The sequence below is a fragment of the Atractosteus spatula genome, chromosome 12 (genome assembly GCF_055471065.1).
Source record: "Atractosteus spatula isolate fAtrSpa1 chromosome 12, fAtrSpa1.hap1, whole genome shotgun sequence".
Lineage (NCBI taxonomy): Eukaryota > Metazoa > Chordata > Actinopteri > Semionotiformes > Lepisosteidae > Atractosteus > Atractosteus spatula.
The window spans coordinates 37,840,737-37,865,706 of NC_142717.1; the positions used below are offsets into that span (position 1 = coordinate 37,840,737).

Consider the following 24,970-nt stretch of genomic DNA (forward strand, 5'->3'; position numbering starts at 1 on the left):
TTCTCTTTTGAATTCTTTATTCCTTGTTTTTTATTGAGTGCATTAGAAGCTATAAGAGAGACGCGCCAGATTGCCCAGCTTATTAAGTGAAAAACGCATTCTGAGCTCAATCGGTTTCAGTAAAACAACTTTTTAAAAGATAAATGGAGCACTTGCAGGTTCATGATCTTATAACTGTTGAGATCATAAATTGACGGGCTTGGGACCATAAGTATTTTTGTGGATGATGAAAATGTCTATAGACAAGTGCATTATCGAAAAAAATATATAAAATGCAGCAACACAGTAACTCTGTAGATAGTATACATTGTTAATTGGGTTAATCTCTGATGGAAATAAATCCCCAAGCAAAAACAAGAAGCTAGTTGATGTCCTGCAGTTTTATTGTTTGAGACGTATATCAATGTAAATCACGACTGAACTCCGTCTGACACCGCAACAAGGAAAAAAAAAAGCAATATCGGCTTCAGATCTCCCAGCTAACAAGCTTGTTAAGCAATTTTAGTCATGTTCACAGGAAAGTGCACTTCATCATAACGAAGGCAGAAGCACGCGGCTACTGCAACCTTAAATGTTTTATATAGCAAGCAGTTTATGGAAATGCTGATCTTCTGCAGATGCTGGGAAGCTGTTGCAGTCAGTTATTTAGAAGAGGGCTGGAGGGAAGCCACTACCAAACAGGAGCTTCCATGAGGAAGGAATCTTCCACTGCGCAGCCACGTTGCCCTGAGGAAGAAAAATGTAAAAAAAAAAATATTCTAACTTCTAAGCTCATACTGTGAATATAAACACGCACACACAGCTGACTCCCAGTGTACTCGTTCCCCTGACACAATGTAACTGAAAGCTGGTCCGAACAAAATAAAATACAAGTAGACGTTCGGTATTTGTTGCATAAATAAATGACAGCATGAACGATTGTAATAAGAAGATCAGATCATTTTACAATGTCTTGTATTAGGAATTTGTCTTTTCGCATACCCCAGCTTGCTCTCCATGAGACACACAGACAGGGAGAGAAGCTGGGGGTCAGAGCGCAGGGTCAGCCAGGGCCTTGCTCAGGGGCCCAAGGGAGTAGGATTCCTCTGCCGGCTGCGGGATTTGAACCGGCAACCTTCCAGCCACAGGCGCAGATCCTTAGCCACAGAGCCACGGCACTGCCCCCCTTGTCAATAACATGTATTGACTACCAGGTATTTTGAGTAGTGCAAAAAAAAAAATTCTGAATTTTGCCAGATATGCATTCAAAATTTTTCCACACTCCAGCAAATCGGTATTTTGTGGAACCACCGCTGGTTTTAATAGCACAAAGCAGGAACTCCCCGTAGCCATTCAAACACATTCAGGCTCTTCTCAGTAGGATTTCTGGACATACCTCTTCGTGCGGGACTTCTGCAGCTCCTTGAGATTACATAGCTTGCTCTTGTGTGGTAAGCAGTAAAAAAAAGCCACAACTTCAACTGACCTGATGTCCACAGGTTGTGAACATCAATCAATCAAGAATGATGCCTTATTCTTGAATGATGCCCCCGTTTTCCATTTGACAGTAGGACTGTATTACTTAAGCTACCATACTGCTGGACAATCCTTGAGCAATCAGCATTAAACACCTTCTCATTTTCAATATACGCTATTCACTGGATGTGAAAACATCTGAACATTATTTATTTAGAAAAAAAACAAATATGATTTTATTCCATGCAGTACTTAAAGTTTTAGAATTCTTAATGTTTTTATGTAAAAAAGGTCACAAATGTTATCTGTACATGAATACTTTTCACAATGAGCAGCTGGGCTGGCATCCTTGGCTAAAATTATAGATGGTAAGACTGAATTTTCCATCCTGTTAGTAACACCCAAATCTAAACAAAACCCGCACAGCTAACTCTTGTTGAAATACTTACGGGCTTCTCCACCAGGTGGAGCCACTCATTGAGGTAGTTCACTAGTGCAAAAGCATGTGGCATGTTGTCACCTTCGGAGCAGAATATCAACAGCACTGCTAATGGGATCCCTTCTGAACAGCTGCAATACAGAAATACACAAATCTCTCCCAATATATGTTTGCACTGCACAGAAAATATCAGTTTTATTCAGACAAGTCCAGTACAAAAAGTGTGGTGAACTGTATGTGTTGGCACACATGGTAAATCTAGGTTGACAGTTATAAGAATGTTTTCTTTTTATTGTATTCAGTATTCACAAGTAATAATTACAATTTCATATATGTCTGCTTCCTAGTATTATCTACTACACCAAAAGGAATAGTTTGGACAGGGGTCACTGCCAACTTTTTGCCAATATTTTACAAGCAGGACAAATCTACATCTTTGTAGAACACAGTGTACGATCGATCAGAAATGCTTCCCAAACAAGACCCGTAGGCTTTTAGTTCAGCGGGTCTGGAATCAGTCCCGAGAAGAGCCTGACAGCCTTACACTGACAGACCCGATACAAGTATTCAAATTCTTCAAAGACACTGACAAAGTCAACCCTGTGAACTTTTTTAGAATTCACTAGAAAAAAAAAAGAGTAGAAATGGGCAACGAATTAATGTGAACTTGAGTTATTTGTTGGCTTTCTCTATATAACCTTAGGGCTCTGGCCTGTACGTTCAGATACATACTGATTTCTCTCTCGATCGTTTGGTTTGTTACATGTACATCCAGCATAAAGCTCCCATGCTATTTCAATGAATTAATTTGAATTTAGCAATCAGATTGGTGGAATACAGACGACTTTTAACTCAGCGGGTTAATTTAAGAATAAGGCCCTGAACACTAGTGTAAAAGGGAGAATAGTACATCTAGCAGTGAAGGCTTCACTGAAAGTCCTGAACGCCACAGTCTCGCTGGACGTACCAGTCAGCGTAGAGGGTTTTAGTGACACCTCCTCCAGGGATGTACAGGCGCTGCTCCGTGTCACTGATCCCCGGAAAAGCCGACACCTTCTCCATCTCTTTCCAGTCCAGCTTCTGCAGTCCATCTCCGACAACACTCTGCATGGCAGGGGTGAGCAAATAGCGCAGAGGAGTGCTGGAAGCAGAGGACGGAATATTTATTTTTTGTTAATATAGTCAACCTCATATAAGCATAGAGATCCAAAAGACCAGGACAGCGATTCAACGAGCCCAGTCATAGAGACTGAGTGTCGAGCAAGCGTGAGCAGTGAGGTACGAGACTTCGAGAGCGTAGATATCGATGATCGAGTAGAAGTAAAAATGCACACAGCCAAGGTGGGCCTCTCGCAGCCAGTCCCATGTGGTCAATTTAGCATTTTTCAATTGACGACCGTATTTGTTTTATTATCATCATTTTGTTTGTTTTGTGCGCAGTTCAATTTCCTATGTGCGCTGATTTCATAACCTGTGTGCGCACTTACCCGCGCACAGCTCAGAGGGAACATTGCTCATACCACACATTACTACACAACAATTCAACTAATGTAATGCTACTTTACGATAAAGGTATTCTCTATCTTGCGCAGAATAATTTTCCATCCAGAACATGGGAAGAAAAGGTTTAAACGAACTAAGCTTCTGCCTGTCTGCTTTATTCTTCTTATTCCCCCCAAAATTTTGCTGCTGAAAGACCACACAGTATCAGCAGTAAATCTGCTAGCCACTTGTTTTTATCTACTGGGTCAAAGAGCCATCAATGTGAAATACTACATTAAACACAGAGAAGGGAAAGACAAAATAACATAAAACCGAAGATAAAAGACGAGTGGTCTCTCACCTGAGGAGCTGACGGTCATCCCGATGATGAGCATGACAGCTAGACAGGAGGACAACTTTGGAGAATTTGTTTGTCTTGATCCAGGAGACAACACGTTTACGAAACTGCCTGTATTTCGTCTAATAAGGCAAGAAAGAAATGATTAGGCCTATTCGTGTAAGTTGAATGGTCATAAAAAAAAGCTGTACTAACAAAATGACAGACTAGCTTTTTTTACTACCCATAATTTAAACTCAAAGGAATGGAACATTGTAACTTATACGCAAGCCAAGAAAGCTGCAGAAGTATACAATAAAAGTGATATAATGAATGCAACTTCACTAGCACTGAATGTGGGATTATCAGTTTATGTACTTTTCTTCTTGAACATTCACTACACTTCAGTGGGGCTCTACACAAATATAGTAGTCCTACTTGTGGTGGAGTTAATTACTCCGTCTACCTTCTTAGACAGGTTAATTACCCTTAATGACTTAATTAGTCTAATTAATTCATCTTATCAGCCTACTTAGCTTCTGGTCCATAGCTTCTTACCTGTATGATGGGAGCCCGGATCTGAAGAACAGCCAGCTTTAAGTCAGGCAAAGAGTACACTGTGCACAGACAAAAACAGAAAATGCCACTGACATTTCTTTGGATGTGACTTTTTATCATTAAATCTATATACAGTACTAAATACATCTGTAACACAGAACGTGCAGACTTCTATGGAAAGAGGCACAGCACTTGAATTGTCAGAATGTTACATACAATCTTGGTCACTACATCATAAAAAATAATTTGTTGTTCTTTCATCAGTCCAGCAAAGAACCACCAGACATTCAGGGACTGAATGGAATATCCTATACGAACAGGCTACACGCACTGAACCTTTTTCATCTTGAACACAGAAGACTACAAGGGGACCTGAACCAACTTTTAAACATTCTCAAAGGCAGTGACAAAGTCAACCCAGTGGTCTTCTTTAGAATAAACAAGAGGACACAAGTGGAAACTGACAGTGAATAAACGTGAGCGTGAATTATTTGCTGGTTTTCTCTAGAAAAGCTTACGTTCTGCCCTGTATCAGAAAAAGAATATCCACTATAAGTGTGAGTTCAGATGAATACTGAACGATCTTTTGGTGGATTACATGTACGTCCAGCATGAAATTCACATATTATTTCAATAAACGTATTGATTTAAATCTACAATACTTAAAGATGCAAATTATTATGCATTTTAAGGATGATCTTAAATCACTACATAACCGATCTGCTGTGTACTATAGCAGGTTCAGGCTATTTACAAGAGTTTGAGAACTACAACAAAACTACCACACATTCAAGACAAGCTGTGTCAGTTTGGTACGGGCTATCTAAAAATTCTAAACTTCGTTGCATCCAGACGCGTTGATGCATATACGTATCTTTGATGAGCAGAATCCGTCCACATACTAACCTTCGGCATTTGTACTGAGTTCAGATGAATCTTCTGGCGATGTGGCATAGGGATTATTTCCTACCATGGGTACTAGACAGTCACTGTGGAAATAGCCCACTCGAGGCATGTGAAGTGTAGAAATGACCAGGTCTGTTGCAAACTGTCCCACGTTTCCCACCGATACCGCCGGCTACAATCAACCACAGGATAACAGCAAAGTAAAGGAACGGAAAAATATATAAGCCCTTTTTTAACATGTAAATTAAAAACTAGAAAAAAACAATATTAAGCATAATGTAAAACGTCTCACTTACCATTATAAGGGTAAACTCTTTGAAAGAGGGCGCTGAGCACCCAACCGGAATAAACATGTTTGCGAATAAGAAAAATAGACAATTCGGTAAAATGATTTTTAACTGTACTAATGTGTACAGAATGACAACTTTCCGTTTCACTACAACTCCATGCTACTTCCAGGGTCCTTCCTTGACATGACGCTTGCTTGGAGCCTGTTACGTTGAGGGTGGACTTATATGGTGCCTGATGAAAACTAAAATGACTTTTTGTTAGACACAAAATATATTACGAAAATGTAATTATCTTTAAAAAGTATGGACAAATATATAAATTAGGTGTAATATGTGTGCTATTTCCCTTTGCTGCATTTTACTTTGTACAAGATTAAGTCGGGCACTACAATGGATGGCTTCCCGCTGGCTTTTCCGCCACGGTTTGAAAGTTCTGTCTGCTGGTTGGTTGTTGTGGGGAGGAGATGAGTTTGACGGTTCAGAGTGCTGCTTTCGAAAACCTGGAAAGCGAAATCAGCCCCCTTTTTTTTAGTTTGACCAGTTTCAATTTAAGTAAGCAGGGGGGAGTGTGAAAGTAGCCACGTAATTGAATAAGTAACGATTTGTTCGTTGGGACTTCTATCCAGTCGACATCCTCTGTGAGCATGTCTCTTCCACCAGAAAAGGCGTCTGAGCTGAAACAGATCATTCACAACCACTTGACAAAGGTGAGTACAGTAATAATCTCACCAGAGACGCCTGCATGCTTTGGAGAAATAATATGATCTTAACCCATCGTCCAGACTTTCAAAAGAAACGAGTCAGTAGCTTAAAGTTTGCGGGAATGATGTTGTAGCATTCGCCACTTTAGTGAAAGTACAGGTAGCTAATGTGACAGGTAACAGTCCGTCTTTATAAGCTTTAGTTGCCCGATTGCTGTGCTCTGTCCACGGTTCTGAATTGTTGTCTGATCTCTTTAAGTTCCGAACTCTGTACTTGCCAACATTAAATAGTTCCTTTGGCCTACAGTTCTTAAAATTTTTTATTAGAAATAAACTCAAGCATTTTTCGAAATAATCAGATAACCATCATCGCACTCTGAAGACCCACTGGGGAAGGCCTTGGTACAGAACTGTGCTTCTTGTAGGTCCAGGGCGACCAAGCTCTAAAGCATGCTACTGTATTAGCACTCAGGAAATGGGGATATGTACCACGAAAAATCATATTTTAATGTGAAACTTTTAATCAAGGTCGTTTTCAAGCTGTATGCGGCGGTTTTTTTGTTGAAGATACAGTGTAAACAACTTTTTTTTTTCACATTCACATTTTGCATCATTCACATACTGTATCTTCTACGGTAGTTTGATTCCAGCGCTGACAGCGAAGATGAAAGAAGGCCGTTTGTCCAATCCACCTGTTTTGTTAGTAGCTGATTGCTGTTTCTTGCCAGAAGCCAGGGTACAGGCTACAACACAATGTCTGGGTTGTTTGATTCATAATACTCTCACCCTTTCTGGGATAACGAAGTGTCTCCTGATCTTGGTTTTCACATAGGTTTGAGCCATATCCTCTGCTTTGAGTTTCAATTCAGTTCAAAACATTTTTTAAATGTGAGTTTTTGCCAGTTTGCACTCATGTGCAGCTTACTTGAATTTCTTTGCTTTCCGGGAGGGGAGTTTCGGGGGGATTTCATAATTGGAAAGTGTATTCCCTTTACACCTATTACTGGCTGCAGGATTAAAGAGAATTAGATCTAGATGAACTTGTTGGGCCTGATCTCTATTGTGGACCTTTTCACTCTTTGTCCTTTGTTTTCATATACCTGTTTCCTCCATGATACTAGAGAGAATAAATCTTCTTCCAATTCAGGGTCACGGGGGAACTAGAGCCTATCATGCCAAGCTGTGGGCACAAGGCTGAATTCACCCTGGACAGGATGCCAGGCCATCTCAGGGTAAAGAGGGACACAGACTGAGATATGCACACATTCACAGCTAGGGCCAGCCTTCTCAGAAGTCGGTTAACCTACCAGTGTGTCTTTGGACTGTGGGAGCAAACCAATACGAACACAGTGAGAATTTACAAACTCCATGGAGGTAGCACCTCAGGAATCGAACCCGAAGCCCCAGAACTGCCAAGCAGCCATGCTGGCCACTGTGCCACCTTGATGCCCCCAATTTAATACATGTTGCTTTGTAAACAAAAGGAAGAGCGTGGTTTTGCTCTTGTATTTCTCCTGATGTGAATGCTGCATGTTTACTAAGAATGGAAGAATAAATCTAATGGATGCATGTGCAGATCGATATCCATGGGAAGATCCGGGATGTCTTGGCTGAGACCGTGCGGGAGGAGCTGGGCTCTGGACATCACAATCTCTCGGAAGAGGACTTAATACGGGGTTTGCAACGAAGGGGGATCGTCGATGATGTCATGAAGGATCTAAGCTTTGTGCAGGTGAGTGTTTGATTCAGATCAGGATTACAATCCAGTTTATCTCGCGGTATCTTACCAACACGGAAAACTATCTCTGTTTTCTGTTGTTTCCATTTTAACTCTGTATCTATGTTTTCAATAATGAAGGAAGGACACTTATTTGTTGGGAAGTGTGCTGTTAAGTACATGACACTGTATAAGAGTGACATATTTTCCCCCCGTGAAGAAGTCTCCTGATGTCTGTTTCCATTCCCTCTGTGTGCGTGGCCTGGATTAGGAATTGCCAAGCAGAGAGGCCATCTCTACTCCTAAACCCTCAACACATTTTGTCGACAAGGAGCCAGCACAACTCAAGAAAAGTAAGAAAGACTTTTAACGATATGCAGTGCAGTAATGTTTGGTCTGTTCAGTTAAATTGGAAGAAATGAACTGGAAATTACCAGTTACCATTTAAATGGCATATTACATAAAGGCAAAAAAAATCTTACAATAGGCAATCTGATTTACTTCAGGATATGTGTTAGTGTTAGCTTTTTGACTCCGAAAATACTGGCTTAACAGTTTGCTTGCTTACAAAACAATCGTGCAGTACTTCCTTGCTTTACAAAAAAGTAGAAATGGGATTTTGTGAGTGTGAACATGAAATAATCCTTTTGTCACTGTTATTCAACGATTACTTTAAAATGAGCCTAATTTTAACTCCATAATCGTATTAATGGCCTGTCGGCGTCTCCTAATTGAGGTTAATTTCTTTTCCAGCCAACATTGACCCAACGAGAAGGTACCTTTACCTGCAGGTTCTTGGGGGAAAGGCTTTTCTGGAGCATCTCCAGGAGCCTGAGCCATTACCTGGGCAGGTGTGCTCCACATTCACCCTGTACCTGCACTTCAGGAACCAGCGTTTCCGCTCCAAGCCTGTGCCCTGCGCCTGTGAGCCAGATCTCCAGGAGGGCTTCCTGCTGGAAGTCCACAGAGAGGGTCCGGGTAAGAGCTGCCTTCCGCAGCAACAGACTGGGACCTTCGTTCATCATTACACAAGCGAGAGTCCTTATTATCCCTGAGCGCCAGTTTGTTTTACAGCAGCAGACAGTATAACTAGAAACACACAGATAATCAATACTCGTATATATGCTCAAGACAATCATCTTTTGAGCAGGGGTGTGGCTACAGGTACAGTATAAATGAGAACGGATATGCAAAGTGATGGATCCACATTTTTTAAGTTTAATATTTTATTCAAGAGCTAAATGCTCAGGGTAAGATAGGTTGTAGTAAATGTCAGCAAAAGTAATTGAGTGGAGGCTCATGAACTCAATATTTGGAGGAAGCACCATTGGCTGTAGTTGTGGTCTGTACTTACAGTACCTTACACACCAGCTTAGTGCAGTTTTTGCCTGTTTTTCTTGGCAGATTTGCTCATGTTCTCTCAAGATAGTTATCACGTATAAAAAGAAATGTTTAAATAACAGATTCTCAATAGGATTCAAGTCAGGACTTTGATTGGGCCACTCCTGGACATTCACCTTCTTATTTCTGTGCAGTTTTTGCCTTATGTGTTGCATCATTGTCTTGCTGAAAGACAAATTTTGCCCAAATTTTAAGTCTTTTTTAAAATTCTCCAGTACTTTGCTCAATTCTCAATCAGTCAGGTCTCTTCAGACATTTCTGTCACTCTCCTGCACTTGGGGTTAATTCCAGTAGCACCTGCGGCTGTATCCAGCTGCTTTATAACAGGGTTTGCGCCAGATGTAACGCTTTGCATTTAGACTAAAAAAGTCCAATTTTGTCATGTCTGACCGCCAAACCTTTTGCCACGTGTTTGCAGTATCTCCTGTGGGATCTGGAATGTGTTTTACAGGGCTGGAGAGGCAACCAGATTTAGGCAGTGTCTGGGTGCTTTCCACTTCTTACAGACTGACGTCACAGTGCTCAGTGAGATATTAAGAGTCTCTGAAATGTTTTCATACCCTTCTCGAGATCTGTGCCTTTAGACTGCTTTATCCATGAGTTGTTTTGTAAGCTCCTTGGTCTTCATGGTTGAATCTTTGATTGACATTTGCTACCTTACTATTTACAGGCATAATAATAATAATAATAATAATAATAATTGCTTACAATAATTGCTCAGTGGGGAGGAGAGCAGAGTAATGAAGCCAATTCATAGCTGGGGATTATTAGGAGGCCATGATTGGTAAAGGCCAATGGGAAATTTGGCCAGGAAGCCGGGGTTACACCCCTACTCTTTTCAAGAAACGCCCTGGGATCTTTAATGACCACAGAGAGTCAGGACCTCGGTTTTACATCCCATCCAAAGGACGGTGCAGGGTGAATGGTCCATGTGGGTGGCATACTAATTCTGAAATCATGAGAACCACCTTTATGCCACACAAAGAGAGGCCACTGCTTGGCACATCGTGTTTTACCCAGAACTAGAGGGTGGTGTATTTTAATTACTTGAAGGGTCTCAGGTTTTTAATTGTTTAATTGTTTCTAGGTGACAGCAGTAAGATGGCAGATGCCACAACAATGTTGTCTATTAGTGATCCAGTTCACATGGTTCTAATCAAGACGGACACATCAAGTGAGACTTTGCTAGTTTCCTCCTATTTCCTGGATTGGCGATCCGTCCTGAGTTCACCGAATGGAAGAACTACTTTAGCTGTGGAACTCCTGGGAGTGGGTAGGAAAATGAACATTTTAATTTTATTTTTTTGTTGAAACGTACCAAAATGTGGTTATTTTGAGTAAGATAGGTTTTTGACTGTCTTGTAGAGCTGTTTGTGAAAATTTAGTATCTGCTCAATATCAGGCTTTTGAAACTATTTTGATAAATAGTGTCCATACAACTTAAAATGTAAGGCATCTAGTAGTTGCTTTCTCCTATTTCTAATAATGTTTTACAAAAAGTAAATAGCACTATTATTTGAACCAGCATTCCTCTAAGACATTAGTTTTCTGTAACACACTTGGGGATTGAATTTTAGTGTCTAATCCAGTATTCGGTAAAAGTAAAATCTATTTTTTTTTTGTATTTGAAGACTTCCCAAATGAAGGATTTATTAATCATCTGTTTTTGAAAACACATTTGATTTAAGCTCACTTATCTGATACCATTCCCATGATTTTAACAGTGTATTGCAGCGTATATGTGTAAATTACTGATTTGGTAACCCTAACCCTAGTGCAATCCTAATTAGGATATAGCTCCAGCTCAGGTGCCTTGTCTCTGAATCTTCAGACATAAGTACACCTTTGCTCTGGATCCAGAGATAGCGTCTCTGATCTTAAGCAGGTTTGAAGGAAAAAAGAGAGTTATTCTGAAGCTTCTGCATTCAATTCACCAGGCAGTGAGTCCAAAGTGCCAGTTGGTGTCCTTAACATAAAACTGGAGCTCTACCCACAGCTACCTGAGACCTTGACACCCGATATAATCAGCACGCAGGTAAGAACCTGTTCTTTTTCAGATAGATTGACTTGCCTGTGAAACCAACTGCAACAGAGTACTGAAATTTGACATACATACAGATGGGGTTCGGGGGAACACGTATCATCAGCATGGACCAGTGGGTGCTTCTCTGGCAGTTTTGACACTTTCACACCTTTGGATCACACTATGTGTCCTCTGACAGTTACTTGTGAGATTAGTGCTTTATAGATTGTACTGTTGTTGTCCATGGAAATATACAGTATTAGCTGTGGTTTTATTTGGGAAGTCACAATTAATTTATCCAAATAGGTCAGTTTTATAAGAACCCTGTATATTAGTAGTAATTGTTCCAAATGAGGGACAAAGACAACTCAGTGTTTGATCCCTGTTTGTAAGATAAGATCACTTTATTGGCCATATACAGTTTCTTGCATTAGGAATTTGTCTTTTCGCATACCCCAGCTTGCTCTCCACGAGACACACAGACAGGGAGAGAGAAAAGCTTGGGGGTCAGAGCACGGGGTCAGCCATTTATAAGGCGCCCCTGGAGCAGTTGGGGTTAAGGGCCTTGCTCAGGGGCCCAACAGAGTAGGATTCCTCTGTCAGCCGCGGGATTCGAACCGGCAACCTTCCAGCCACAGGCGCAGATCCTTAGCCACAGAGCCACCGCACCGCCCACATTCTGCCATGTGAAGAAAGAAGCTGAGCCCCCCCACATTCACTATTACCCACCTGCTCATGAGAAGAGGGCCTTTGACTCCTTTCTCCTCTCCAGCTGTGATCTCAGCTGGATATAGGACTGCGTGCAGCATCCACAAGCTCTGCGCTTCTCCAGCAAGGCTATCGGCATTGGATGTCAATCTCATTTGTGGGGAAATAGCTTGTATTGTACACAGCTGCCGACAATTGTATCACTCTTCTTTCCAGTGGTTTCAGCTCTCGTGTGGTCTAACAAACATCACAAACGTCGAGTGGCGGTACTGATTCTCGCCCGTTTTCACAACTGGCATTTCTCTTGGGTGCCAGAGCCACAATGAGCTCAGAGTGTTTATTGAAATGGAGATGTATATTTTCTGGAAGCATCAAAAACATTGCCCATCACACCCCTCAAGCAGTCCCAAACATTCCACCAACACACAGGCTGCTTCCTGCTTCCATTCTGCTTCGCTTTTCTTCCTAATGGTAAATGCCAGACGAAGCCAGATTGTGGGTGGGAACTGGAGTTCTGCGTTGCCGCTGGTCAGTGGGTTTTATGTTCTTTTCCCAGCAAGCCCTGGAGCGACAGAAAAGCGCAGAGAAGGAGCGTTTATTCCTTGTCTACGCCAAGCAGTGGTGGAGAGAGTTCCTCCAGATCCGGCCTTCACACAACACAAAGCTGGTCAAGATCTTTGCACAGGTTGACACCGGACTAATTTTATAATGTTATTATGTTTAATATTAAATACATTTTTCATGGTGCCTTTTTCTATAGAAGGACATTTTCATTGGATTTTTGATGCAATTTAGTGTCTAATGCAAGCTGGCAACGCGAATGGTAAAATTAACAATCAGATGTCAAATCTTTAAACACCAATTAATATGTTGAACAGTCACTCCCTGTTGTTGTAGTGTGTCGTATAAACTTAGTGTATAAAGAGAATCAAGTGTGAAAAGAATTGGGAAGTACTGCAAATAAAGAGTCTGTACGGTATCTCAGTAGAGTATCTGCTGAAAGCCTCGAGGTACTGTACGTAAACCCAGCTGCTGTGCTTTTAAGATAAAGCTTTAAAGTCTTTGGACTTTGAGGGTACGAGACAGAGGAAGATCACAAATGCACTGCAGAGGTGAATTACAGTATAGTTCATGTCCCTCTTGAGGGAGGCAGAGGTTCCAGAATGGTAATGGCGTATAATATACATTCTCCTGGCAACAAATTAAAGTGTCTCTGACCTCTTCCGAAAAGAGGAACATAAGAGACAACCTCTCAGGGCAGCTGGCTGCTCTGTGTCAGCCGTAAGGAAGTCTTTGTCCCCCCCGGTGGCTGAGGACTCTCTGCTCTGTGCTGTGCTCAGGACGAGAACGGGACGAACCGGCCCGTGTGCTCCTATGTGCGAGCGCTGCGCGCGGGGCGGCTGCTGGACACCCCGCGGCAGGCGGCGCGCTTCGTCAGCCTGCTGGGCCACGAGAGGGCCCCGGTCATCGGCGGCGGGGGGAGGCAGGAGCAGTGGTGCACCCTGCTGGCCTTCCTGTGCAGGAGCAAGGTAACCCCGTCCGCCCGAGACCTCATATCCCTTCATCTCCTGCCTGTGTACCGTCAGACAGTACATGGTGCAGTTTGGTGTTGGAGCTTTTGTCTGAGGACAGCTCTTTGAGCTCTGCGTCAGATCATCGTTCCAAATGAGCGTTTGTTCTCAGCTGCTGATTTGACGAAGTAAGATGACGCCTGAAGAAGGCTTCACAGCCAAAACGTTGTGTTTTCTCTCTTCTCTTTTCAGCATGGAATAAACCCTAAGTAAGATGTTGACAATCACCTTTTTTGGAACTGTGCTTGAGCTGGGGTAATTAAACTAGTTGGGGTGAAACACGGGGGTAACTCGAGCCCTTATGATTGTTTTAATATAGAGATGGAAATTCTGGTGCTTCCCTTAATATAGCCATTTCCTCCTCATTCGTACGGTTAGCCCCCTTGCATAGGCCTGTTGTTTCTGTATTTTGCAGCATCCTATGACATGAGGGAATCTTAATTACAGTTATGAATTTTTTTCATGTTACTAGTATTTTATATTTGCCATCTAACATATGATAAATTCACATTTAAATTCTCCAGTACTCGCTGCAGATAAAAAAAAAAACATAAGTGAGTCCTTTTAAACACTCTTTACATATTTCTTACCGGTGTAAATTTGGAAAAACCAAAGTTTCCTTTTCTTTTTGTGTGGAGGGCGTGCCGCATTCTTTAAATTGTAATACTAAATCCTATCCTGAAGCACTTATGTGTAAGCCTGTTGTAAGACTAGTTTGTATACAAGTCAAAACTTGCAGTGCAGACTTGTGTTAATTTTTAGTCATCTCACGGTAGATCAACCCTGGAGTGTAAATTGTTGTCATGTATGGCTGAAAGAGTGAGTTTATATACAGACCATCAGGAGAGTCCGACAACCAAACCTGTCTAGAGTCTCAGTATTACAGCTTGTCCTCTTGGACACAGTGGTGGTGTCTTTATTTCTGATTTAAAAAAATTAAAGTAATCAAATTTGGTTTATTATAAAGATATGTTGATGAATAAAAATCAGTCATATTAATATTAGATTTTTTCTAACGCCTTTATACTGCACCTAAACCAGAAATATTACCTGTGAAAGATGCCCTAGCCTTCTCATATTCCTTTTGGAATATGGAATATGGATTTCCCTTTGGAGATAACAGTGTTTGTCTTTCAGAAGTCAGACATAAGTCACACGCAGAAACTAATGTACTTTAGGTCACACATGATCCCTGGACATCATTTCAAGTAAGTCCATTTAGCATCAGTTCCCGTCAGTATCACTGCTCAGGCTAGGTTAATAGTTCTGGGAACAGTCTGTCATCTGGACTGCCTCTCCTGCTGTTCTTCTGAAGGGTGATGTCTCAACTTCCAAGAAAAGAGAAGAAAATCCTTTCCTGGAAATTACATTTATGTAAATAAACATGTAATTCTCTTTCCTTCCTCAGGATATTTTTCTGCATTTTTCTGACGGTGTAAACATGCACTGGACGTTTTCTGTGGTACAGTACAGGACTGCATTTGAATGACTGCATGTCAGTGAAAATAGATTTAGGCTTTTTTTTTTCTTTTATACCCTTATTTTTAATCAAAAACACCCAGTACCTTGTCCACAAATTTATTGATTGAGTTAACATATATTTTAAACAGTTTTCTGAGACTTTAACCCACAACCGCCTCTATTCGTTGTGCACCACCTGTTAGTCTGTTAGATTAAGAACACGGGAAAGTTTACAAAGGAGAGGAGGCCGATTGGCCCCTCCAGCCTGTTTGTTAGTAAAACTGTTAAAATATAAGTAAAAATAGTTTAAAAATTGAGCTGTTCTAGCCCTTTTCCTCAGCCACATGAGAGTATTTGAAAAGGTGAGTATTTTTTTAAAGGCTCCGCAAGGCTAATTCTACCTGAGCTCAACTGTCTTCCAATCTGCGGGCGGGTGTATTGTAGGTGCTTTAGTGCCTCGAACAATTGCACGCCTGATTCGACGACACCGATTCCTCAACTGCCGCCACCTTGTTTCCAGGGCGACTGCGAGGATCATGCCACCCTCCTCTGTAGCCTCCTGCTGGGCTTTGGCCTCGAAGCCTACGTTTGCATAGGGACCAAGGCTAAGGGAGTGCCCCACGCCTGGGTGATGACCTGCGGCACCGAAGGACCCGTTACTTTCTGGGAGAGTCTCACTGGGCACAGGTGGGTGAAAGACTTTCGCCCTCATCTGAAGGTTAGCTCGAAATGTGCCACTTCTGTGCTCAGAACGGTCATTACCATAAGAGCTAGCCTGCTGGGAGGAAATCTGCCCCGTGTTTTCTAATCTTAATTCTGTCTTTAAAAAGAGCTTTGTTTCAGTCTATGCTGATTTTTTTTTTTAATTTAGGAGCCCCATGTGAGCTAAACCGTCCATTACAGTACATCAAGCGGTGTGTTGTAGGACCTGAATCAATTCAAATCACTTCACACGTCGCTGGAGTAGAGATCAGGGCAGGGCTCTGATTGCCTGCGAGCTGTAATGACTGGTCTCTTCCTGGCCGAGCAGGAGCAGTTCAGGAAGACCACCCTGCAGGGGTACGGAATGGCAGACCTCTTCAGAGCACAAACCAATTACCTTTAGAAAAGTCAATGGGTGGCCTGCATTTGTGGGTCTGGTAAATAATCCCTATAGGGCTTGCAGATCAGTACTCTTCCCTTATGCCAAAGTTGTATATACGCTTTTGGGGAACTTTCCCAAGCAGCATTTTGGGGGGGTGTTTCTATAATAAGTGAAAACCATCCGCACCCTGGCTGATGCCCGCGTTAAGGTACGGCTGACTTTTATCGCCCAGGTACGCTCACCAGCCCGTCAACCCCGATGACCCCCCCCTGGCGCGGCCGCCGAAACCCTCCCACCCCTACAAAACCGTCGGCTGCGTTTTCAATCACAAGGCCTTCCTGGCCAACTGCCAGGCCTCGGACGCCGTGGAGCTATGCGTCTTCGACTTCCGCAACGAGTCGCGGTGGAAGGCCATGAGCGAAGACGCCATCCGTTCCGTGTGCGCCCCGGGGGCCACCACCTCCCTCCCTCCTGCCCCCCCTCTGTGCGCCCCCGTCATCGACGCCGCCTCCGCAAGCAACGAGATGGAGCTGCAGATCAGATACCTGGTGTCTGAGCACAGGAAGGTAACGGGAGCCGTTTCTGTCATGGCTGCGGTGTGATACTGGTTCTCCTGGGTTTCGGTAATGGGCAACCAAATTCACACGCCACCTCTTCCAGACACATCCCGTGCCACAGTTGTTGTAGTTTATAGTCGTACTATCTGCATGACATGCATTGCATTTATGTAGATTAGACTGAATCCCCCAGGTGTCTATTTATCCTGTATTCCTCAGCCTTTGTATAAGAGCTGTGCCGCTTCTAAAGTGTTTGGTTACTCTCTTTAATTTAGTCTCATTTGCAGCTTTGATGAGGTTATTGATTATATCAAAATCATCTGTGGAAGTCAGAGACATCTTCGGCCCTCAGCCTGGTACCTGTCTCTTATTTTAATGGATTTTTATGGATTTCTACTGTTTTTGATTTTTAGGATTAACATTTTATGTGAGAGCTTTTCTGAAAATCTCAATATACCTTAATGTAGGCCAACCTTACTTGTATTAATTTCTTCCACAGCTTGTTCAAAGAAGTCTGGCAGGTTAGTTAAATAAGACCTTGCCTATTATGTATACGGAATCTTTTATGAAACAGATGATCTTCTCATTTTAGTTATTAATATTGTTTGCAGTATTTATACATGAAATAGATGGAAGACTGCCCTGTCTGTATTTCCCTGGTCCACTTTGTCCCCTTTTGTATCATATTTGCCCTTTTCCAAATCGCTGAGAACCAGCTTTGTCTCCAGGGTTTGTTGAGATGTCTCAGTGATGGGTTGTTTATTAAGATACAGAACATCTCCTTCGTTACTGCTAAAAAAGTCACCAGGTCCAGCCGATTCAATTCGTTAATGACATTTTGGCAGGAAGAACAGCTCTATGCTTTGATATTGGCTAGCAATTCAAAAACAAATGATGATGAAACGGATTCAAATGCAGAGAGTGGAAGGCAAGAACACACAAGTGGATGTGGTCAGGAAGAGAGCCACAGAGCTGCTGCAGTAAGGAAAGGGCGCTGTTCCCTGCCTCCTCCGCTCTGCAGGACCTGGGCCTGACCACGGTGTGGGATGACCACCTGTCTTACCTGCTCTCGCCTGCCCTGGCGGCTTACGAGCTGGAGCGCGCCACGGGGGTGTCCTGCGGCAACGAGGAGTTTCAGGACGCCGTGAGGAGGGCTGTGCCCGACGGCCACACCTTCAAGGGATTCCCAATACACTTCATCCACAGGAACACCAGAAGAGCGTTCGCTACTTGTCTAAGGTACGCAAAGCAGAACGGCCCCGCGCCGGTCTCCAGCGCCAGCCCAGCGTCCGAGCAGAAACTGTCAGGCTGTGCCCCGAGGCGGTCATGATCCCTGGGTGGGGCTGACTGATTTATGATTGATTTAGCAAACCATTTCTAAAGCAGTTGATTTTAACCCTCGGGGTGGTTTTCTGGAAATGCCTTCTCTCCAGGAGCTAGCCAGGGACTGGAAAGATCTCCTAAATGTTTGCAACTCTTTCTTGCTCTCTCTCGCTGGTGCAGATCGGGGCAGTACTTGCACAGCACTGGCTAACAGCTTCTGCAGTGCTGTACTTTTGTTGGATAGTTTAAGAAATAATGTGTCTGACAATGTGTCACACACAAACTAGCAGTACTTCTCATATCCTAACAACATTCACTACTTTTTGCCTTTCTTTTCTATTTTCTTTTCTCTTTCTCTATTTTGTTGGAGGAATTTATGAAGGTGCCGTACAATTGAGGAAATAGTTGTGTCGTGTTGCATTGTAGAAGTGTGATTTTAACCCGTACACGAAACAGCCAATTCAAGATGATTTTTTAGCTTTGTTTTTATTTGAACAGGACCAACCAGTTAACTAAAAAAATAATCCAATTCCACAATATCAGGTTAGAGAACAGAAAAAGTACACAGCATGAAACATGATGCTTGTTTGCCAAATTTCAAGGGGGTTATTCCCATTGCGAATGATAGACCAGCCCGATTCAGATGTCAGCAGGTAGCGCTGTTGAATCTGGGACGCTTGAAGACAAAGGCCTGACAGCGCTGATGTTACCCTTTCCCAGGTCTCCGTTTTGTGACGAGATTGTGTGCTGCCGAGGGGACCATGTGAGGATTGCAGTCCGAGTGAGAGTCTTCACTTACCCTGAATCTGCTTGTGCGGTTTGGATTATGTTTGCCTGCAAGTATCGTTCAGTACTCTAATGCTGCTCTCCACTAGGAATATTCTGTCCATCTCGTCTGTTTTGCAGTGTTTTGTCATTTTTTTAAACAGGACATCAAAGTAACAGTTTGTTTTATAGATTGTAAGATTCTGTATTTATACTGTATACTTTAAAAAAATAAATATATATTTTTATAAGAAAACAGTACAACTTTAATATCTTGGAGTGATATACTGTAGAAGCTGTTGTACATTTTGTCTGATAGTACAAGCTAAGAATAATTATTTGTAGCCAATGATATTTTGATCATGTTTGCTGGAATTGTTTACAGAGTGTCACACAATCACAGCAAGGTTTAGAAATCACATTAGCATGATTAAACAACCAAGCTTTATTCAAATCTGGCATCCCTGTAGCAGTTATAAAGGACTCCAGATTCTTGTTTTCTCTTGGACATTGTTCTTAATCCTCATCCTCATAACTTGCACACACAGTAAAAAACACATATGGACACATGCATAGTTGTAGTTTGTTTTATTATGTTGGAAAAATAGATTCATCCCTTTTTTTCTTACTTAGGTTAGCCACAAATTAGAAGAGAAGCCTAATATTAAAATATTACAAATTGTCCAGAGCAATTCAACACCTGTAAAATGATCCATTAAAGTATTAGTTATATATCTTTGGCTCAAAGGATACTTGTACTGGCCTAGAATAAATTAAAAAGGTATGTTTTTAGCTAGTATCCTTTTCAGTCCAGTATTACCTCTTATGTCATGACTCATTTTATGTAAGCAGTTTTAAAAAAGTGTTCTTACTTCAATGAAATCAAGTTTCAAACAATTTATACTTTGAGGGTCAGAATTTAGTAGGTGTTCCAGGTCTCTAAAACCTCAAGAGCTGGAGACCTTTGAAAAGTTAAGACAATGATGAGCTCAATTAGGTCATTAAGAGCAAAGATGGGGCAACCCAATATACCTCAGTACAGCCTAAGTAGAGATTCTGTCTAGATTTTAGTAGGCACAAATACATTAAGAAATGCTTAATCTTGCATTCAGTGAATGTGTGCTTGTGGGAAACATGATGAAATGGTCAAATGTATGCTTTTCATAAATGTGTTTTTGGTTTAAGCCTTTAATCTTACAGATTGTTAAGTGAGAACAGCAGCACTAAAATGTTCACATGGTAAATGCTGAAGGCAAGACAAAGATGAAAAATGCGGGACACAGCTCTACCTCCTTCCTTTTGATGTGTTTGTGCTGGGATGGGAAAGGACAAGGCGATGTGTTTGGAGAGTGCTCTGGGCTGACTCCGATGTGAGTCATAATACAAATTAACAAAAAAAACGACCCAGTGACCAAAAAAAACAGCACTTTCATGGACGTGTTTTTGCCTTTTGGATTTTTTAAGATGGACACGATTGTAAAGCAGTCAAAATGTAATGGGAAAAAAAAACAGACGTAGAAGGCTGTTTACACAGTCTACCTCAGTTTCTCAAAGCTCTTGATTATTTTGGTGTTTCATGAGATCTAGAGGTTTTTGTCTTTTAAGGGGTGGTGTTGACTTCAGTGTCTGTGCGTTTTGCCCCATTGGTCCAGTTCGGTTAGTAGCATATTCACCTAAACTCTTGAGACATGCAGTGTGATTAGTTCACATTCTGCAGATTCTGGGTGTGAGTCTATAAAGGACCTTTCTGTGCTGTACTCACTTGCTGTGTTCAAGGTTATATCCTTGTCTTCCAATTACATTGCTTGACCTATATATGCTAAAAGACCTGAATTGCTATTTTTGTGTACACTTACTCGGAGCCTACATATGATTTTCTCATTCATCATACTTTTTCCTCCCTTTTTTGTGCAGACCACTTGCCCTGCTTGTTTTGACAAAGAATCGAAACGGCGGTTTTAATCTTGTACAGTTTTTAAAATATATGAATTCTGGATTAAATTTTTAAAAATTAATTTTCTACTAATTTATCAAATTAATTTTCTATCTCCAATAAAATCTGAATAATGTATTAAAAACGTGTTTCCTTTTGTTTCAGCTATTTATTAATATGTTTAACATTCCTTTACATGTAAAGTAAGTGTTCGTCTGCCTGCTTTGCAAAACCAGCTATACGCCCTGTTCACGTGTGCTGATCTCATTGTGAAGCCACAACTTGTAAGTTCTTTACCCTTCAGCCTAGTCAGTTGATGCTCTGCAATAAAAAGTGAATAAAACGTCCAGACAATTAGACCTATCCCAACAAACAAGAGACACAACACCGAATACACCCTGGGCAGGATGTCAGTCCATCACAGGGCAGACACACAGACATGCACACACCTACACCCAGGGCCAGTTTTCACAGAAGCCAATTAACAAACCTGGATGTTTTTGGACTGTGGGAGGAAACCCATTTGAATATGGGGAGAACATACAAACTCCACATACTTTAGATAGCACCCCAGATCCTGAATTGAACCCAGGGCCCCAGTGCTGCAAGGCAGCAATGCTAACCACACATGAATGCCGCTTTCTGGATATCTTAATACGCAATATCATATGCTCTCCGTTGCTTGTTTAAAGAATTTTAACAAGTTGGTTAGGCAAGACTACTTTTTTTAAATCTTTGTTGACTATTCTTTAGGATTTGATTTCCATATAAGAACTAGTTTTTAGTTCCAATAGTTTCTGTAACCTTACTTGTAATAGAGACTCACTGGTGTATCATTTTTTAGTTCATCTTTCTTCTTAAGGACAGGCACCACATGAGCAGTTCTGCAGTCCATGGGTATGTGGCAGCCAGCAGTAGTGTTATAGCGCTTCAGCAGATCTGCCACCAGAGGGCGCTCTGCCCTCAATTACATGTACATCGATTCACACGTGAATCTGTTAAGTGGTGAAGGTTGAGTATCACATTCTCGCGTGGGTTTCATGTAGGCTACAAGGGATTCACGGTGGTAGCTGGTGTGAAGTGGTCAACATACTGTAGGTGTTTCTTTTGTGTGTTGCAGAAGTTTGGTTGAATACATTTCCATTGTAGTACATTTTCCTTTCCGCTGTGGTTTATCCATGTGCTCAGGCCTCACGCGCCACCCGAGGAGAGGTAGGCCTGTCACAGGTTATTACCCCTTTTTATAGCTAATAACTTTTTTATATACAAAGCGAAATCAAGCTAGATACCATCCTCATTTAGGGTATGAAACACTAACTCTGAACAGTGAGAAGCGTGTACAGTTTAAATACTGTATATATCTCTAGATGAAGGTTAATGTGGCTTTAGGAAAGGTAGTTCCTGCTGAACTAACTCGTTAGAGTTTATTAAACAAGCAATAGCTGTAATGGATGTGTACAGAGTGTTTGATCTGGTATATCAGAGGACAGGAAGCACTTTTTTTTATGGGGGTCTGGAACATGCTATCGAACAGTTCTCAGAAAAGGGCTGGATGGGATCCCCGCTGAGATTAGCTACTAGCAAATGACCTGATGCTACTCCTTACTAGTGAACAGCGTGCAGCTCTAGACCAGTGTAAGGGAACATAGAGTGTAGGGAACTCCAGAGAGACTGGAGTGAAGAGAGTGGACAGCTTCACCTCTGGAATTAAAAAAGGAAAAGGTAGCTCTTGCCTGATGACCTTTGATAGACGGTTTTGAACACAACAGCAGTAAAAAATGAGCATATGGCTTTTTTTAACTTCAATGCATGAAAGTAATAAAGAAACCAAGTTCGGCAGCTGCATGTATTGTGGAAAACAACCGGAAAAACAACACAGGTTCATGTACAAGAGGAGTGAAATTCCTTTCTTCAACACTAGATGGCAGGAAAGGAGAAGCAAGGCTTTCTTTACCCAGTTTCCAAGCTCTTGGAGTTCAACACAGCATTCTATAACTTAAATTAAGAAATGTTCAATGTATCAATGTTATGATAACTAAAGCAACTGCATAGTAGATACATTTACTGCTTTGCATTTAGGTTTCACTGTCTACTGAGTGAAAAAGAATATTAGCTATCAGTACATGAATCACTTGGTGACCTGGGATGCTTGCTGGCACCATAGCGTATAATTTATTCAGCTTCATCAGATAATTCATCCATACATCCATTTTCAAGAAACCGTTTATTTCTGCTGAGGGTTCCTTGAACCCAGCACCAGGCGTAGAAGCTTCGAGAGCTAAGCTGGACATCAGGCTGCTATAGCAGGGCTTATTCACAAGCTAATGGGCAACATACAGTAGCCATACCCGCTATTTCAGTCTTTTTAAAGAAACCATTTGCAGTCCCTTTTTTCTTTTTAAAACTGATGAAGCATCCACAGAACCAGTAAGATTTTCATTTAGTGGGGATTAAATTTAAAAATTCACAACCTAAAAAAAGTTAAGAAACCTTTCAAGAATGCAATATCTCATTTGTTTCATATGTTGAAATAAACACCATAAAATTTTCATTGGAAAAGTATTCTCCCCCTTTGCATTATCACTCTTTAATAAGCTCTGCCTTAACCATAATTTGCACAAAATATTAATTGAAATCCACTGGTGTGTTTTCCCACTGGATGTAAGCACGTGTGGTACAGATATGCAGAGTGAGATGCTCACTCTTGTGCAGAAACAGACCAGCCAGTGTAGAGGTCCTTATTGCTCGTGAGCAGCACCTTGCCTGCAGGAAATGGGGCGGCGCTGCAGGCGTCGCAGACCCCCGAGCATAGGAGCAACAGGCCAGGGGGAGTGGTCAGCTCACTACCCGCACACTGTCCCCTGAAGTCCGCCGACCAGGAACTTGAAGCAGGGGTCTCCGGATGTCACTCTCTTCTCCCAGGAAAAGGAGGCCACACGGAGGAGGCTCGGAGGAGGCGGACAGCTCGCTGGAATCCCTCGGGGAGCAGGCAGGGCTGACTGGAGGGCCCAGGAAAGGCTGGAGAGGAAGGGATGAGCCACCAAGGTTCAGAGCCGTGCTGAGCCCTGAGAGCTTCACAGAGCGGAGGGGTCCGTACTTTCAGGCTGGGCAGGGACCTCCGAACTGGGGTGGTCCGGCTGGAGGCCCCCAGGAGACGGACTGATTCAAGGCGCTCGCTCTTAAGGAGGGGCGTCTCCTACAAAGTCCAGGCCAGTTGTGCGCTGTCAGCATGGCCTCCTTGTGGGCAGCTCTCGGGGGCGGGGGGGGGGGGGGGCGATTTCCTGGTTTTTGTGGTTTGTTGGGAATTTTCGTAGATGCCAGTGTAAGCAAAAAAACATCAGATGTTCTAATCACATGTAGTGGGGGGAGTGCTTTCGGCCAGGAATGAAATCAGAAAATGGATCAGAAAAATAACACCACTGATCCAAATCAAGAAGTCCAATCTGATCAGATCTGCATTTGCAGTTTGTCTTAAACAAAGGGAAACAGTTTGATAGCTGATTTGAGTCGGGATTATATCACATATTAACTGTAACAGGATTGTGTATGTATAAACAGTGCAATTATTAGAATTATACATGCCAGTTGACGTTTATTTAAGCTCAGTGACACATGATAGGTGATGTATATTGGAGTAAGGCTTTGGTCATCCCTTTGCAAACTCAGTGAGGCTTTTCTGCTGTGTCAAATTTTAAATAAATAAAATGGTCATTTCACTGTATTGTTCTCAAATCTAGTCAGAGGACAATTATTATTCAAATCAGGCCTTGTACCAGTAAACCATTACCATATAGACACAGTTGAATCGGTTCTTGTTTGGTAGAAATAAATTGTTTTGTGAGTCTGGGGGGGGGGTTGAACTGTTAAATGCTATTACTCTATGAAGCAATCACAGGCTGTTGTGTCTTTCCCACTGGTCTGTAAAATGGATCCATGGAATGCATCAGATGACTCCGAACTTCTGGAAGAGCTCTGAGAAATGTGCCGTGAAGCGACAGAATGCGAGGCTGTGTGTCTGACCTTTCAGCAGGAGTGAACTCGCTGAATTGCGCGTTATGCTAAACAATAAAATACCCTCCAGAGCATGGCGTCATGCAAATGACATGGTAAATAGTTTGTTAGCAAGGGCTGCACTTTTTAATGACAAAGTAAAGACTCTTTGGCTCAGCTCCATATTATTATTCTTTTATATTATACTGTATGTGTGTGTATGTGTATACTGTATGTGCACCAGGTGGGGCTGCACATTGGTGGTGGTG

The 24,970-nt window shown here is 42.1% G+C and overlaps 2 protein-coding genes across 2 annotated transcripts; one reads left to right on the forward strand and one right to left on the reverse strand.

Annotated features, from left to right (window-relative positions):
* Positions 1-2: 2 nt before the first annotated feature.
* Positions 3-5,641, reverse strand: psmg2 (proteasome (prosome, macropain) assembly chaperone 2). The gene is made up of 7 exons (XM_088928907.1): positions 5,474-5,641; positions 5,178-5,349; positions 4,272-4,330; positions 3,738-3,856; positions 2,862-3,035; positions 1,905-2,025; positions 3-726 (listed from the first exon to the last, which is right to left on the reverse strand). Exons 1-7 carry the CDS (start codon positions 5,528-5,530, stop codon positions 646-648), a joined length of 783 nt encoding a protein of 260 aa, XP_088785033.1. The 5' UTR covers positions 5,531-5,641; the 3' UTR covers positions 3-645.
* Positions 5,642-5,941: 300 nt separating this feature from the next.
* On the forward strand, positions 5,942-20,849 carry cep76 (centrosomal protein 76). Its single transcript, XM_088928908.1, has 12 exons — positions 5,942-6,174; positions 7,745-7,900; positions 8,157-8,238; positions 8,639-8,863; positions 10,374-10,559; positions 11,224-11,321; positions 12,574-12,702; positions 13,358-13,546; positions 15,570-15,736; positions 16,366-16,699; positions 17,712-17,929; positions 18,734-20,849. Exons 1-12 carry the CDS (start codon positions 6,112-6,114, stop codon positions 18,870-18,872), a joined length of 1,986 nt encoding a protein of 661 aa, XP_088785034.1. The 5' UTR covers positions 5,942-6,111; the 3' UTR covers positions 18,873-20,849.
* The last annotated feature ends 4,121 nt before the right edge of the window (positions 20,850-24,970 follow it).

Bases quoted from the DNA above. Each gene is read 5' to 3' on its own strand.
- psmg2 (XM_088928907.1), bottom strand. From the start codon at position 5,530: ATGTTTATTCCGGTTGGGTGCTCAGCGCCCTCTTTCAAAGAGTTTACC. The intron at 2,026-2,861 runs GTACGTCCAGCG...TCTGTATTGCAG, and splicing joins AAAACCCTCTACGCTGACTG to CTGTTCAGAAGGGATCCCAT. The intron at 727-1,904 runs GTAAGTATTTCA...TTTCTTCCTCAG, and splicing joins TCCACCTGGTGGAGAAGCCC to GGCAACGTGGCTGCGCAGTG.
- cep76 (XM_088928908.1), top strand. From the start codon at position 6,112: ATGTCTCTTCCACCAGAAAAGGCGTCTGAGCTGAAACAGATCATTCAC. The intron at 6,175-7,744 runs GTGAGTACAGTA...ATGCATGTGCAG, and splicing joins TTCACAACCACTTGACAAAG to ATCGATATCCATGGGAAGAT. The intron at 17,930-18,733 runs GTACGCAAAGCA...ACCCTTTCCCAG, and splicing joins GCGTTCGCTACTTGTCTAAG to GTCTCCGTTTTGTGACGAGA.